The sequence below is a fragment of the Triticum aestivum genome, chromosome 5D (genome assembly GCF_018294505.1).
Source record: "Triticum aestivum cultivar Chinese Spring chromosome 5D, IWGSC CS RefSeq v2.1, whole genome shotgun sequence".
Taxonomy (NCBI): Eukaryota; Viridiplantae; Streptophyta; class Magnoliopsida; order Poales; family Poaceae; genus Triticum; species Triticum aestivum.
The window spans coordinates 496,348,016-496,366,362 of NC_057808.1; the positions used below are offsets into that span (position 1 = coordinate 496,348,016).

Sequence of the window (18,347 nt, forward strand, 5' to 3'; positions counted from 1 at the left end):
CAGTGGTGACCTTCCTGCCTGCTTACTGATTTCAGCCTTGTAACAACGTACGTACACCCGTTAGTAGGTAGGAGGATGATGCATTTTCCTTCCCTATATATACACACACACACATCGTCTTCTTCCTTCTCCGGATAGCAGAGCACAACATTCATCCATCCATCCAGACCTCCTCTCTTCTCCAACAACTCACCTCACACTACACTTCTCCATGCCTGCTTTCCTCTACATGTTACTCGGGCTTCTCTTACTCTCGCACACAGCTCCTCGGTGCTCTTCTGCAAGGGACACTCTCATGGCAGGCCAAGTGCTTGCTGCCGTCGGTGGCAGCAAGCTCATCTCAAGAAACGGCAAGTTCGCGTTGGGCTTCTTCCAGCCAGCTAACACTGCATGCACCAGCAGCGGTAGTAAGTTCCACCACAACACCAGCTCCAGTTGGTACCTTGGCATATGGTTCAATAAAATCCCTGTTTTTACTACTGTGTGGGTAGCTAATAGGGTGGAGCCCATCACACATCCCAAACTCAACTCAACACAGCTCAAGATCTCAAGTGATGGAAATCTTGTCATTGTCGTAAACCATGCTGATGCCAGCAAGGAATCCGTTGTTTGGTCCACTCATATTGTCAATAGGACACAAACCAACAACAAAAATAGTAGTGCCATTGTTCTCTTGAACAGTGGAAACCTTGCCCTACTCACAAATAGCCAAGAGATCGTGTGGCAGAGCTTCGACTACCCAACAGATGTTTTGCTTCCCGGCGCCAAGTTTGGTCGGAACAAGGTCACCGGCTTGAGTTGTTCAATCATTTCAAAGAAGAGCCTCACTGATCCATGTCTTGGCTCATATAGTGTTGAACTAGAAGGCACCAGCAGGGTCGTCCTCAAGCGCCGCAACGACCCTTCCGTAGTGTATTGGCAATATGCATCATCCAAACAATCATCATTGATACTCAAGTCACTGGTATATTTGGATCCTCTGGCCAAACGATTGATTAACCCAACATATGTTAATAACAAGCAAGAGGAGTACTACATGTACACTTGTTTGGATGATTCATCTTCCATATTTGTGTCACTAGATATCTCTGGTCGGATAAAACTAAACTTTTGGTCGCAAGCCAAACAGTCTTGGGAAACCATACATGCCCAACCTTACGATCCATGCACTACTCCTGCTACATGCGGACCTTTCACAGTCTGCAACAACAATGCATATCGATTATGTGATTGTATGGAGGGATTCTCTAAGAAGTCACCGATGGACTGGGAGTCTAATGATCGAACAGGGGGATGCATCCGAAATACACCACTACATTGCAGCACTAGTGACAGAAACATGACAAGTTCAACAGACGTGTTTCACCGCATTGCTCAAGTTAAATTGCCTTACAAGCCCCAAATAATAGTCGTTGTTAGCAGTCAAAGAAACTGCGAAGAAGTTTGCCTTAGTTCCTGCTCATGCACTGCGTATTCCTTTACCAATCAACTATGCTCTATCTGGAATGGAGAATTGCTTAGTGTAAATCTGAATTATGGCACTGATAATAGAGCTGAAGATGTTCTTTACGTTCGCCTTGCCAAAAATTATTTTCTACTAAGTTGGAGAAAAAACAAAGGAAAACCAAACATTGGAGTTATTGCTGCTGCAAGCATTATTGGTTTTGGATTAATAATGCTCATAGTGTTGTTACTGATTTGGAGGAACAGATTCAAGCGGTTTGGTTTGCCTTTATATGATAATCAAGGCAGTTGTGGAGGGATTATAGTCTTTAGATACACTGATTTAGTCCATGCTACTAGAAACTTCTCAGAAAAGCTAGGAGGAGGTGGTTTTGGTTCTGTATACAAGGGAATACTAAGTGACATGACTAGTATAGCAGTGAAAAGGCTTGATAGTGCCTATCAAGGAGAGAAGCAATTCAGGGCAGAGGTGAGCTCAGTTGGGCTGATTCAGCATATCAACATAGTCAAATTGATTGGTTTCTGCAGCGAAGGTGATAAAAGGCTACTTGTGTATGAACACATGTTAAATGGATCTCTTGATGGCCATCTATTTAAGAAGGACAATGTTAATGTTGTTGTCCTAAGTTGGAACACCAGATATCAAATAACCCTTGGAGTTGCGAGAGGATTGTCCTACTTGCATCATAATTGTCATGAATGCATCATACATTGTGATATTAAGCCAGAGAATATACTTGTAGATGCATCATTTGTTCCCAAAGTTGCAGATTTTGGGTTGGCAACATTAGTGGGAAGGGATTTTAGTCGAATCCTGACCACATTAAGAGGAACTGCGGGTTATATTGCCCCAGAGTGGCTTAGCGGAGTTGCTATTACACCGAAAATTGATGTTTATAGTTTTGGTGTGGTACTTTTGGAAATCTTATCTGGAAGTAGGAATTCGCCAGAAACATACAATACTAGTGAGAGCTACTATGTCAAATATTTTCCAATTAAAGCCATCAACAAGCTTCAGGGTGGTGACGTGGGAAGTTTGGTGGACCCGAAATTACATGGTGACTTCAACTTGGAAGAGGCTGAACGGATTTGCAAAGTTGCATTTTGGTGCATCCAAGATAATGAGTTTGATCGACCAACGATGGGTGAAGTGGTCAAGATTCTCGAGGGTCTGCGGGAGATTGATATGCCCCCGATGCCGAGACAACTTGCTGCTATGAAGGAACACTGATGCAACATCTTCAATGTACATAGTAAACATGCATAGTCAATGTGCCTAATATTGTTGCAACAAATTTTAAAATTGTAATCTGAATTGGCTCTTATTTGATGCCAATTTTTTTGTATGCAAGTATTGTTGCAAAAGTATGTTCCTACTACAAATATGTGTATGGTATGTTGAGATGATAAATATATACACCATGTACACGATATGAGTATTTTCACTTTCATTATCTCACCTGCATAGATCTCGGGAAAGGTAGTGGATAGATGTAATAGCATCCATTGAGGCGCCATTCAAAAATGTGAATATATATGATATATATATATATATATATATATATATATATATATATATATATATATATATATATATATATATATATATATATATATATATATATATATATATATATGATGCTATTCATCACCCAGGGTGCAGAATAAGTTATTCTTCACCCGAGGTAATTTTACAATCACTTCATAATTAAATTACAGTTGAAATTCAAATAGTTACATTCCTATTGATTCACTACGTAAAATTTGGTATAAGAAAATAAATATATAGGTCATAAGACAAGAAAATTTGGAGTTTATGTATATTTTACACTATGTTTTTACGTTTGTAATTTTACATAACATAAAATATTTTTTACGGCAATTATATATTTTTTGACGGTCTCTTTTTACGTCAGAAATAAGACAAAACTTACGAAACGTAAAATTACAGTGCATTGATGGTAAAATAGAGGGGGGTGAAGAATAACTATTCCTCACCCAGGGTGACGAATAGTCAATCCCTATAATACTATTCATCACTCATGATGCAGAATAAGTTATTCTTCACCCGAGGTAATCTTAAGATCGCTTCATAAATAAATTACGTTTGGAATACAAATAGTTACATTCATATTGATTCACTACGTAAAATTTGGTATAAGAAAACAAAAAAGGTTATAAGACCAGAAATATCGCATTTTGTGAATGTTTTATACTATGTTTTTACGTTCGTAATTTTACGTAACATAAAATATTTTTTACTGCGAGTATATATTTTCTTACGTTCTCTTTTTATGTATGAAATAAGACAAAATTTATGAAACCTAAAAATACAGTGCATTGACGTCAAAATAGAGAGGGGGTGAAGAATAACTATTCCTCACCCAGGGTGACGAATAGCGCGACCCATTCTTCACCCTCTAGTCAACAACAGGCATCAGTTCCAGGCATGCTCCTTCGAGCGGCCAGCAATGAAGACCAAAGATGGGCCACGAAAAGGATGGATGACATTGAGAGATGGGGTGCCTTGAGGTGGTCTTATCTTCAACCTAAGCCACCAGTCGAACACTTCTGTCAAAGCGAGCGGAGTCTCGAGGCGACCTTATCTTTGTTCTGAGCCAGTAGTTGAGATTCTACATTCGTGGCCTCACCCAACATAGGATGAAATCGCACACTGACGAGGCAAGAGAATCCATTCAAAAAACATAGATGTTTTGAATTTGTCTTGTTGTACGGGGGCCTTCACATAAGACCCACATACACATACCCGCTAAGTTTACTTCACTAACAATGATATACCCCCTACTTTCAAATTATTTCCACTACAATCATGATAGCTAAAATATACATCAACTATGCGATCACAATAAACAACATTGGGCTCTATGAAGCTAGTAAAACATCAGGGATCAATGAAAGGCTAAAAAATCATTTTCAAAATGGAAAATAATAGATAATTCACATCCCATGTGAGAAATAGAATTGCAGACTGTCGGACTAAAGATTATTCATGTTCAGGAAGATGACTGACGGTGTTACGGCCTAGGGTGCCTCCTCATACCGGAAGCCGACCCAAGTAGGCTGGCATGTGGCCCCCTAGGTCGGTTTATGCCCTGGGCTGACATCCCGTCCTATGGGCCATATAGAAAGAAGGACCCAGTAGACTTGGAATACAAGACAAGGAGGCCGACGGCCAGAAGGACACCTCCGTTATCTTAATCGACTAGGAGCTTGCAAACCCTAGACCCAAGTATCCTTTATAAGCCGAGGGAGGGCTAGTTGGTAGACAGAGAACCTAGAGATTATTCTCAATCCATCGATCATCATTGTACACCCATATACATCAACCAATACAAAATGAGCAGGAAGTAGGGTTTTAACTCGATCCCGAGGGCCTAACCTGGGTAAACCATCTCATGTTTCCCCTCTAATCTATTTGTCTAGCCGATACACCCTATTGGCGGATCTGCCAAAAATCAGTCCAACAATGACAATGTTCCTAGATTATTCAAGGTCATTGCTCATCAATGCATTCCTAAGAGTCACATCAATTTCAAGCATCACACAACCCATACCTGTATCGGCCGCAAATTGCAATGCAGCACCCTGAGAGGAGATTTAGTTTTCGCATGAAGAGTGTCTTAAATGATGTTGAGCCCCTCCGTTCTCATGCCTTGCTCATTGCGGATGCAAAAGCCCTAAACGTTTTTCTTCTAAAAAGCCTCGCATATTGATCTTTGGGAATTTCCTAGGTCGGGCATCCGGTGAGGCACAATAGTATCATGAGGGGTCAAGAGAGTAGACATGTTTAGATGTTCAAGCAATTCAACAATTGGAGGTGTCATGTGCCTCGCCTAATGTGCCTCTGTTTACCCCAGCTTGCTTTATTGATTAATTCGCTGAATACATGAAAACAAGCAATGTCTGGGCCCTGGGGAGCTCCATCCAATAATAACAACAACGCAAATGATGATTGTCACCTTAGCTAAAGCCTGTGCCTCAAAGTTTGACCCTCTAACTCCATGTTTAAACCTTGCCTCATCAAAGGTCTCTCCTCATTTGGATCTCTCCTCAACCACCATGCCAAAAGTGCTTCATGAATAATTATGAACACATGTATTAACCTCCCCATAATGAATGTAATAGAAAAGGAAACGATGTGCCTCTGTTTTAACCTGCTCTCTTGCTGTTGTCTGTTATTCATTCCAGTTTTTAATATTTTGAGGTATAAAAACTAAATCTAGAGAATCTAACAAACATACATGCGGACAGAGATAGAGCAAACTTTCCTATACAATATGTCTAGCATTCGACTTCCTTCTTTGAGAGTGAAAGGAAAATATCCTCAAGTTGATGACGATAATGGTCAGTCTCTAGGAGAATGGTGTTGTAAATACCTCGGCTTCCCATGTTTATGTCACTCACTACATTCTAGTGATCTGAAGCAATATTTGGTTTCCTGATGTTAAGATCAAAGGCGAGATCCAAAGCCTTGTTGTATGCTACCTCTTGAGCACTGCGTTGGTTTTCCCTTGAAGAGGAAAGGGTGATGCAGCAAAGTAGCGTAAGTATTTCCCTCAGTTTTTTAGAACCAAGGTATCAATCCAGTAGGAGGCTACGCACGAGTCCCTCGCACCTACACAAACAAATAAATCCTCGCAACCAACGCGATAAGGGGTTGTCAATCCCTACACGGTCACTTACGAGAGTGAGATCTGATAGATATGATAGGATAATATTTTTGGTATTTTTGGGATAAAGATGCAAAGTAAAGTAAACAAAACAAAAGGGCAAAGGAAATAGCTAAGTGTTGGAAGATTAATATGATGGAAGATAGACCCGGGGGCCATAGGTTTCACTAGTGGCTTCTCTCAGGAGCATAAATATTTTACGGTGGGATAATAGTTTTGGTATTTTTATGATAGGATAATATTTTTGGTATTTTTATGATAAAGATGCAAAGTAAAATAAAAGCAAAATAAAAGGCAACGGAAATAGCTAAGTGTTGGAAGATTAATATGATGGAAAATAGACCCGGGGGCCATAGGTTTCATTAGTGGCTTCTCTCGAGAGCATAAGTATTTACGGTGGGTGAACAAATTACTGTTGAGCAATTGACAGAATTGAGCATAGTTATGAGAATATCTAGGTATGATCATGTATATAGGCATCACGTCCGAGACAAGTAGACCAACTCCTGCCTGCATCTACTACTATTACTCCACACATCGACCGCTATCCAGTATGCATCTAGAGTATTAAGTTCATAAGAACAGAGTAACGCTTTAAGCAAGATGACATGATGTAGAGGGATAAATTCATGCAATATGATAAAAAAATCCATCTTGTTATCCTCGATGGCAATAATACAATACGTGCCTTGCTGCCCCTACTGTCACTGGGAAAGGACACCGCAAGATTGAACCCAAAGCTAAGCACTTCTCCCATTGCAAGAAAGATCAATCTAGTAGGCCAAACCAAACTGATAATTCGAAGAGACTTGCAAAGATAACCAAAAAGAATTCAGAGAAGATTCAAATATTGTTCATAGATAAACTTGATCATAAACCCACAATTCATCGGTCTCAACAAACACACCGCAAAAGAAGATTACATCAAATAGATCTCCACGAGAGAGGGGGAGAACATTGTATTGAGATCCAAAAGAGAGAGGAAGCCATCTAGCTAATAACTATGGACCCGAAGGTCTGAAGTAAACTACTCACACTTCATCGGAGAGGCTATGGTGTTGATGTAGAAGCCCTCCGTGATCGATGCCCCCTCCGGCGAAGCTCCGGAACAGGCCCCAAGATGGGATCTCACGTGTACAGAAGGTTGCGGCGGTGGAATTAGGTTTTTGGCTCCGTATCTGGTAGTTTGGGGGTACGTAGGTATATATAGGAGGAAGAATTACGTCGGTGGAGCAGCGTGGGGCCCACGAGGGTGGAGGGCGCGCCCAGGGGGGTAGGCGCGCCCCCTACATCGTGGCTTCCTGGTAGCTTTCTTGACATAGGGTCCAAGTCCTCTGGATCATGTTCGTTCCGAAAATCACGTTCCCGAAGGTTTCATTCCATTTGGACTCCGTTTGATATTCTTTTTCTGCGAAACTCTGAAATAGGCAAAAAACAGCAATTCTGGGTTGGGCCTCCGGTTAATAGGCTAGTCCCAAAAATAATATAAAAGTGTATAATAAAGCCCAATAATATCCAAAACAGAAGATAATATAGCATGGAGCAATCAAAAATTATAGATACGTTGGAGACGTATCACTGTAAGGGCATATTTATCCCTTAGTTGTTTTGGTGATTGATGACAATGCTTTTGCGGACTAATCGTGTGCATTGAGCATTTCAGATATATCATGTCTAGCCACAAGACGATTTGGTGCCCCTCGAAGACTATTGAAGACGGCGTTTCTCTATGTTTCTTTTCGGTGGATTTGAGTCGTAGGAAAGCCATACTATTAAGAAGGGGTCCGCGTTGGAAAGGTTTGGGTGGAATCAACACGTACACGTCTGTTCCTTTTTGCACCACCTTTCCTTTGGCTCTTTGGAGCATCCTCCGTCTCTCCGTGTCTCTACAAAATGAAGGACTCCTAGTGTTGCTGAACTGGGGCATGTGGTAGTACTGCTCTTCGGAGCGGTAGTACTGCAGGACCTTGCGGTAGTATCGGCCATCGGCGCGGTAGTACCGCAGGTGCTCACGGTAGTACCGCTCCTAGAGAGCAGTAGTACCGTGGTCTCAGGCCAGGCGCAGCTGCTCGAGCGGTTGTAGGGCGGATGTAATTTTTTACATCCGCGCCCTACGCGGTAGTACCGCTCCTTGGGCGCGGTAGTACCGTGGGGTCTGGCCAGGCACAGCAGAGCGGAAGTAGGGGGATGTAATTTTTTACATCCGCGCCCTACGCGGTAGTACCGCTCCAGGCTTGCGGTAGTACCGTGTCGGATTTTTGCATAGATCAAAACTCAGCGGAAGTAGTCACGGATGTATTTTTATATGTCCGTGCCTTCCCAACCTAGACCATTCCTGCCTTGCGGTAGTACCGCAAGGGTGCGCGGTAGTACCGCGCCAGCGGTTCTACCGCTCCCTGCCTTAGCGCATCAGGACTGTTCTTAGCCCCTACCGTGCCAGCGGTAGTACCGCAGTTCTTCGCGGTAGTACCACGGGCCCTTGCGGTAGTACCGCTTGTATGGCGCGGTAGTATCGCGTGTCGCGGGCTGAGTTGGTGGATATAGTTACTCTAGTCAACTATATCGATCCTTTCACTTGCATCATACCATAGTTCCATGATCGAAGGATCATGCATTCTCATCAACAACCACGTTTCTTGGGGACTAGTTAAACTGGGTCATCCCGTGGAAAAAGCCAAGAACGAATAAGCATTGATGATGGGCTCCTTAAGATGAAGCAGGTGGTGAATGAAGTCTATGATCTCCAGAATCACATATGGGGGGAGCTGATCTTCTTCATTGATACTTCCCTTGATGTCCTTTCTCTAAAGTTTCTTAAAACGAATGCTCGCGAGATGAAGTCTGCAAAATACTTACATAGTGATTGTGCAATCTCTTTTCAAAACCTCTTGTTGCACATTACAAATGTGCATGGTAATGAGGGTTTGATCAAATCTTAGACTTGTGATGTAATAAATAGTCATGTGTGGTTGTGTGGTGTTGATCCCTTATGTCACTTCTACCTTTTGGCTTTCCAACATTTTTCACTTTTTCTACTTTGTATTGGTCAACACATCGGTTTCTTTAATAGAAGAAATCGAAGAGTGATGCTCGATATTTAAAAAAATCAACATCCATGGTTCTTGTTTCAATTTTTTAGACCTAGTATTTGTTTCAGCTGTGGACTTTGGAGTAACACCCACCAAGCCCACATACCACGATCTAGGAAATCAACCATCTAACATTGGTCAAGCAGCGCCAATCCTATTCCCCATGTAACACAGTGAATACCATGCAACGCGCGTTGCTACATGGGCCGACACATTTTGTTGTTTCTCTTGTATGCATTCCATCAGTTTTGGGAACCTTCCCTAAAACGGTATTCTTCTTTGTGTCTGTGTGTTTTCTATTGGGTTTCATTTGGATTTTTTGGCTTTTGTATTTTTTATTTTTGCCATGTTTTACAGATTCACGGACATTTTAATACACTATCATTTTAAAATTTTAGAATATTTTTAATTTATTAGATTTTATTGAATTCATGATTTTTTTATGTCATAATTTTTCGAAATTCTTGAAGATTTCTCAAATTTGTAAACATTTTTTGAATTCATTACCATTTTTGAATTTATGAACAATTTTTGAATTTGTGAACATTTTATGAAATTTGAACATTTTCAAAATTTGTAAACATTTTCATATCAATGCATCATTATTTTAATTCATGAATATTTTCAAAATTTACTAATATTGTTTTGAGTTAGTGAACAATTTTTGAATCCGCGAACATTTCTTGACATTCACACCATTTTTAAATGCATGACCATTTTTTGAATTAGAAAACATTTTAAAATTCAGCAATAGCTGGTTTTTAGTTGGTATTTGTAGGAGAAAAAAATTGGTTCAAACCTGTTGTAGTGTAGAGGGATGAGAAAGAAACAGATGAAAGAGAAAAAAGTAGTTGTTTATTTATCTAGAAATGAATGAAAAACTGTTAAGAAACATACGAAAATGAATGAAACACTCGAGCTGAGCGACCCTGTAAATGGCTACGCGTGATTGCCGCGGTCGCTCAGGGGTTGCCTAAACGCGAGCGCGAAACTGACCGGCTCAGCGCACCAGGCCACAACCTTGCTTATTTTTTTCTACTTCCAAATATTCGATATATATGTTACAAAAAATACTATGCAAAATTCATTTCAAATATGTTAATCAAACATTTGAAAAATGTTAAATATTTATAGAAAAAGCTTTCTCCTGCATGCGAAAAATGTATACATAGTGGAATTATGTTCTTCATGTATTTTTGAAAATTTTCATTAAGCATTTAAAAATAGTTAATCAAGTATTTTAAAATGTTAATCAAGCATTTGAAATTTCTAAAATCTATATCAAAAAATTTATATAAAACATATACAATGTGTAAGAAAAATTATTAATCAAGCATTTGTAGTCTGCTAATCAAGAATTTGGAAATCTTAAATCTGTGTAGAATATGTTTCTCATGTACGAAACAATATTGATCATTTATTTAAAAAATGTTAAACATGCATTAAAAAATGTTCCTATTGCACAGAAAAATATACAGCTTACATTGAATAAAAGTAGAAGACAAAAATCATATTTAGAAAAATAATTTTGAATTTAGAAGATATTAAACATGTATATAAAAATATTCATGATGTATATAGAAAATGTATGTTGTTTGTTGAAAAATATTTTTCCCATTAAAAAATGTCACCGTGTGCTTTTAAAATGGATACCATGTAATAAAAAAATGTTCAAAACTTGTATGTAAAAAATATACATGATCTATTTAGGATCCACTGAAAACCGAGAAAGAAACAAAAAAACATGAAAGGGAAAAACAGTAAAAAACGAGAAGCAAATGAAGAAACAAAAAAACCAACACATAAAGAAGGAAAAAAACAAAAAACAAAGTTGAAGACAAAAAACTAGGGCATAATGAAGAAGAAAAGGGAAAACCAAAGAAAATTGGTGAAGAAATATAAAACAAAAGGGAAACCATGGAAAAGGAAGAAAACAAAGAAACTAATGAGGAAACAAAGAAACCCATAAAAAGGGGGGAAACCAGAAAAAACCTAACAAGGGCACCCCGAACGAAAACCGGAGGAAAAAAGATAAAACTCAGCCGACGCAATAGCTACACCACGGTGGAAAGCTTCTGGCGAGATAGAAGGGGCACTCTTATTTAAAACCTATATCTCACTTGTAACGGGTGCCCCTTCCTTTTTTTGGTAAAACAAGAAAGGGGCACCCGCTGCAAGCGAGATATAGGTTTTACGGTTACAACCGCAGGCTTGAAGCCCGAAGGAGGGAGCGCACAGGCCATGCCTAGCTGTGAGTTTTAGTGAATCCTATTTTGTGAATAGCTCGCTAGTTAGCGACCGAGCGCGTACCCCCCGTTGCCGCTACATACATTTGCGCCGGCTTTTCTCTCTTTTTTCTTTGTTTTTTCCTTTTATTTTATCATTTTCCATTTTTCCTTTCTTATATTCGTCTTTTTTAGTTTTCATTTTATTTACTTTTCATTTTTGAAATAATGAACATTTTTCGAATTCGTGAATTTTTTTATGAAATTGTAAACATTTTTCCAATTCAAGAATTCATGAACATTTTTGACAAAATCGTGAAGATGTTTAATGAAACCCGTGAATATTTTTTCAATAGACGATTAATTATTGAAATTGAGGAACCAATGTTGAAATTCACGAACATTTTTTTAGTTTCGACAAAAAAATTCGGAAATGCTTGAATTGTTTTTTGAATCAGGTAAATTTTTTAATCGATGAATTTTTTATGTAATTTTATGATTATATTTCGATTTTTTGAACATTTTCTAAAAACACATAAATATTTTGGAATTCATGAACGTTTGTTCAAATTCACGAATAGTTTGGGAAACACGAACATTTTTCTAATATCATGGACATTTTTTTATTTCCTGATTTATTTCAAGACGACAAAGCTAAAATCCTGCCGTCCTTGTTTTTGCAACAGATCCGCACGATGTGGATTTCCTCCATTCTCGATCAAACGGCGTTGGCCATCTTTTCGCGTTGCACTTTCCCGACGTCATCGCTATATTCCCGCACCATTAGTTGACTTACCGTATTAAACGGATCGTGATTGGCCCGCTTGACCGAATTGCACGCGAGCCCAACTGTCGCCTACTTTTTTTTTCTCCAAAATCTTGGTGCGAAAAATAAATAAAATTGCTTGGTGTGGGAATCAAACCAAGCACCTCCCGAATTTATACCGACCGCACTTGCCATCTCACCACCTATTAGTTGTTGCCTAAACGAAGGCAACAAGGTATTTGAACCTTTTTACTACTATACGAGCAAAAACTGCAATTTTTCTAGTTCTTTTCTTGGATTTCCGTGATAACTCACATACAATCATCATGATATCTAGTTTCATGATGATTTTTTACCAACTCGTCTCGAGTTGATCACACCGTGGTAATTTTCTCACGCCAGGAAGGGAGGGTGGGGGGTTGATGTCGATTACTTTTTGTGTGAATAGCATGGTAACTCACACATCACACACCTGATAATTTATGTAACCCGGTCATGATAACTTCGGCATGGGGTGCGTGTGTGTGGGGGGGGGGGGGGGGGGGTTGATGAAATATACCACCATTCACTTTTGTGTGAATACCATGAGAACTCACACATCGCAGGCCTGATAACTTATATACCCCGGTGCTGATAGCTTTGGCATGGCGGTGTATGTGGGGGGGTGATGAAATATACCACCGTTAACTTTTTGTGTCAATAACATGATAACTCACACATCACACACCTGATAACTTATGTACCCCGGTCCTGATAACTTTAGCATGGGGTGTGTGTGTGCGCGGGGGGGGGGGGGTGATGGAATATACCACCGTTAACTTTTGTGTGAATAGTATGGTAACTCACACATCACACACATGATAACTTATGTACCCCGATGCTGATAATTTTAGCATGGGGGTGTGTGTGGAGGGGGGAGGTTGATGAAATATACCACCGTTTACTTTTGTGTGAATAGCATGGTAACTCACATGTCGCAGACCTGATAACTTATGTACCCCGGTCGTGGTAACTTTGGCATAGGGTGGGGGGTGATGAAATATCTCATTGGTAACTTTTATCTGAATAGCATGGTAACTCACATATCGCAGACCTGATAACTTATGTACCCCGGTCCTCATAACTTTGGCATGGGGTGTGTGTGGAGGGGGAGGGTTGATGAAATATACCACCGTTAACTTTTGTGTGAATAGCATGGTAACTCACACATCTCAGACCTGATAACTTATGTGCCTCGGTCCTGATAACTTTGGCGAGTGAGTTGTTTAAAAACATACCCCGACAACTATCGTGTAAATATTTTGGTACTATACGCATCGCATACGTGATAACAAATGCACAATCACCGTAGTAACCTTAACCAGAGCTGATAAGAAGGTTAGAAGGTCTATGCCCCGGTAATATCTGTGTAAACAACATGATAACATATGTAGCACATGTGTGATAACTTACTTAGCCGAGAAGTGGTAACTTTTGATCCGAAGTAAAAGTCATCGGAACATATCAACATAGGATCTACTTTCTATGACCTCTTCGCGGCGTGTTTTTCATGTGAAAAATGATTTTTTGATCGGACTGAAGGTTTGAGCTACAAAACATTTCGAAGATTCAAAATAAGGGGGAATGAAGGATGACATCAACATTTCGGTCTTCTAATCCATTTGCATGTGGGAGAATTGGAGGACCACTTTTTATGCCCCGGTAATTTTTATGTAAATAAGATGGTAATTTATGTATCATAGACGTGATAACTTACTTAGTCTTGGTCTGGTAACTTTTTACGAGAAAAAAAGTCATCGAAAGATACCAACATGGGATCTAGTTTCGATCGTCTCGTCGAGACGAGTCTTTTATGTCAAAACAAATTTTTAATCGGAGCTACAGTTTGATCTACAAAATATTTTGAATTTAGAATTTTATAAGAATCTTTATTGACATCAGCAACTTCGTCCTATATGCATGCTTGTATATGAGAATTCAACACATGCACGTGAAAGCTTCTCGTAATCACAAAAGGTCAACAAATAAAATAGAAACGCTAGGTTATTAAGCGCGTGACATGCGAATGCATGCATGTACATTGGGCGTTCGGATCTGTTCCTTAAAAACAGAACGACCGGACGTTAGTCCAGTCCATTTCAAAATCAAGAATTGTTTTTGAATATGTGAACTTTTTTTAAATCCACGAACATTTTAAATTTCTTGAGTATTTTATAAAAAAATCACAAATTTTTAAAATTTAGAAATCCAAAATTATTTATAGAAGAGAAAAACAAAAATGCAAAAAATGAATTGATAAAAACTGGGCGTACATGGGCTGGCCCAAAAAGGGCGGGCTGGGATGGGGCTCCGCGCTGACTCGTTCGACAGCACCTAGCGCGCCGAGTATGAGGTCCCGTGAGTTTTTTTTTTCATGGTAATATGTGTCTTATTCATATCATAAAGATTAAAGTACAAGTCAAGTAAGGATCGACATGACAAAACTGAAAAGATAGCTAAACATCTCTGAGCTTGACATCAACGCCCCTCACTTGCCTCCGGCACCACCACAACAACCACCGAAGAAAAAAATGACGGATAATCTCCTCAGCTGAACTCGACGCGGCTCCAACACTGATATGTGTTTTCATACTCATTGTGAATGCCCTGGTCAGCCCCTTCATAAATACAGATAAATTTAAGATAAATAATTCTATCCTAAGGAAATCTAAGACATGCAATTTGGGATGGAGGAAGTATAAGTGTTCTCCCCGATCGCCTCATGAATGCTACACGTGGCGCAGGACACTCGTCGGCGACTCGCTGGCCTAAAAAACTGCCGGCGAGAGGAGGCAGCCGGGGGCCGGACCGAGTTTTCTTCTCCTTTCAATATGCGACCTCGCCGGCCATGTGCACGGCGGTGTGGGGCGGCGGCCGGCCGGTGGCAGGATAGAAAACATTCGCCGAGCACGGGGGCAGGCGCGGGGAGCGGAGGGGCACACCGCGCACGGTCCGCGAGGCCGGCCAGTCGCCCCCGTCCCGCGACGCGAATAGAAAAGCCAGCACAGCAGGCCACCACGCCCCACCCCCTTTGCATGGAGCCGGAGAAGCTAGGTAGTAGCAAAGCTAGCGAATCCAGGATTCTACCACCGCCTGCACGCCTTTCCCAAAAGCCGTGGCGGGTGATGATCAACCCATCCCAAACGTGCATCATTGATGCTTGCTTGCTTCCTCGCTCACCACTGCTCAGCACGTACAGGCTACAGCAGCATAACACCATGATCGACCGGCGAAGTGATCCATCCATCCTCTCTGACCAGCCAGCGAACTGCCTCTGCCAAGGAACACTCATTCGCGTCTCAACTTGGCAGGAACTACTCGCTAATTCCTTCTCGATCGCTGACACGGGGGGTCCAGGGCCCAAGGGAAGCACAAGTGGATCCTAGGTTTCCTCAAGATGCATAGTGGTAGTAAAATCGAAGCGTGGCACGTACGCACCGGGACCAGCCATTTGCATGCATGGGAGAACAGAACGGGGACGAGAGCTATGTTAAGCGAGCATGCATGATACGTACGGGGACCAGCCATGAACTGCGCCTCAAAGCAAGATCCTATGCCGCTCTGGCCAGTGTGCAAGGCCATGGATCGGAGAGTGACTACATAAACTATAAACTATCTAAGCAGGATAGGGTTAGGAAAGAAGCAAACAGAATGATCCCTCCTCCGAGTACGGCGAGCGCGGACCCAGCGGCGAAGCTGCCGCGGACGGCCGGCCGGGGCCGGGGCAGGGCAGGGGTCTAGATCTAAACCACGGGGGCTCCATGGCTGTCTCACAGACACACGCATGCCTGCGCGCGCCCATCATGCAGCCACCTCTAATCCTGCCCATAAGCAATGCATGTTTACTCGTGCATGCATCATGCATGTGTTGGGGTTATGCATTCCTGATCGATATGATCTACTCCCTCCGTCCGAAAATAATTGTCATCAAAATGAATAAAAAAGATGTATCTAGATGTATTTTAGTTCTAGATACATCTCTTTTCATTCATTTTGATGACAAGTATTTTTGGACGGAGGGAGTACCATGTTGCTGGGATAGCTAGCCAGCTTAATTACTGCTGCTGCCTAGTGATCATATCAGCATATGGAGCGAGGGCAGCAGCAGCGTCACACGCGCATCATCCGCGGCAGTGGCCGGCCTGGCTCGTGATCGTGAGTCGGAGGGAGACCGCTGGCGCGACTCTAGGAAAAATGGTGGAAAAATCGGCTAGCTCGATGGCGTTGACGTTGTAACAAACAATTTCGCTATTTTCTCAAGCGACTGCGAAATAACTGTCGCTAATTCAACACAAATTAAGAATGGTACGTTCATCACATCGCAATTCATGCAGGTACAGAGTGTTGAGGATTTTGTATTTACGTCTTAACAGTGTGTGTACATTACATTACTTCTGAGGGTGTTCTTTGGAAAAACCTGTAGGTATTGCCGCTTTCATGTGGGTGAATGCTATGTTGACGCGACACGTGATATGTGTACATGGCAGGACGGACGTGCATTGGATGTATAGGTCTGGAGACGGGAGATGTGTACAGTGTACACAGGCTAGCTAGCGCGCGGCTCCTCCTGCATGCATGGCTAGCTCCCTAGCTGTGTCCTATCCCAGAGACTCATCGTGCAATTAAAGCTGATCCATGCTTCCTTTCCTAGCTAGCTATCCGATCACTGTTGCGCATACACACGTACGTACGTATAGCAAGACGTACACGAATTAAAGTTGGAAAAGTAGATGTACGTGTAGTAATAATAATCAAACCAAATACGTACGCTTCTCCGTTCACTTACTACATGTGGCGCCTGGCCGGGTAAAACAGACCTGGCTTGCGGTTTATCTACACCTTAATTTTGGTGCAACTCGTGTAGCCTTCGTGGTGGCCTCTGCTTGTGCATGCTTGTCCCATTCGAAACGTAGGCGCCTACTGCCGAGGACGTACGCTGTAGCTTGCCCTGGAACAGTAATCGCGTGAATGTTCACGTGCACTTTGATACTACAAGCAAGCAAGCATGCATGGTTCAATCTTCAATCCATATTTTGTGGCGCCATATGCATGGCGTGGCTTTGGTTTTTGGGTGGCCGTGCATGCATGCACGCACGCACGCACTGGTTCGCATGTAAGGTACGTGAAGACAAACGTGAAAAGACTAAGCCCGACGTGGGAGTACTCACACTCACACATGCATTATATCTACCGATTCTAACGGACACGTACACCCATAACTCAGCCCGGGTTGCATGCATGCAAAGGAGCGATTCTTCGACGCCGCGCCCATGGTCCAAGGGCGTTACATTTTTTTTTCGACAACCCAAGGACGCTACTTGCTTGCCTCAATAGAAGCAAAATTTAAATAGGATCCTCTCAAAAGAGGGTACTGCATCTGCATGCACGAAATGCATGGTGACCCACGCCCTTTTTGTGTGTAACCATGTCGATATCAGTCCCAGTGTGACCAGTCCGCGGGAAAATATCGGGTGCTCCAGCCGGTGGGATGCTACGCTGCTACGGTACCTCTTGGTGCGTCAGATATGCATGAAGGGGCAGGATCAACTGACCGATCTATTTCAGTATGCCCCCTTGAAACATTTGTATCTTGCCCCCTGGAAACATCATGTCTTTGCAATGTACTCCCCACGTCCAATGCATTTGCAACCATACATCCAGGTCAGCGAATGGGCATATATGAATCGCTGCATGACGTATTTCATACAGGACAATAAATGGGCATATATGAATCGTTGCATGATGAATTGCATTCGCACAAGCATTGAGTAAAGTATATATGGCCAACCTCATAGGACATTATTCTCAATCAAAAGAGCCGGAGAGTATTTCACAGCCAATTGGCATAAGTGTGAGATAAACCAAGAAAAGTAGCTTTCCTGACTCCGAAAAGGTAAACAACAAAATACAAACTCACTGTAGACAACATGTGCGTGGATGGGTGATGCAAAATCTCCTTTCACCAACTAGGTGCTTGACTACAATAAACAAATATATGCCTTAAAAAATGCACTTTCAGCACAAGCAAGAAACAGTGTCTAATTTCTCCGAAATTTTAAAACAATAGAACAAA

At 41.6% G+C, this 18,347-nt stretch overlaps 1 protein-coding gene across 1 annotated transcript; it reads left to right on the forward strand.

Moving 5' to 3' along the window:
• Window positions 1–211: 211 nt before the first annotated feature.
• On the forward strand, window positions 212–2,695 carry LOC123126347 (G-type lectin S-receptor-like serine/threonine-protein kinase At2g19130). The gene has a single exon (XM_044546701.1). The coding sequence runs from the start codon at window positions 212–214 to the stop codon at window positions 2,693–2,695; it is 2,484 nt and encodes an 827-aa protein (XP_044402636.1).
• The last annotated feature ends 15,652 nt before the right edge of the window (window positions 2,696–18,347 follow it).

Bases quoted from the DNA above. Each gene is read 5' to 3' on its own strand.
- LOC123126347 (XM_044546701.1), top strand. From the start codon at position 212: ATGCCTGCTTTCCTCTACATGTTACTCGGGCTTCTCTTACTCTCGCAC.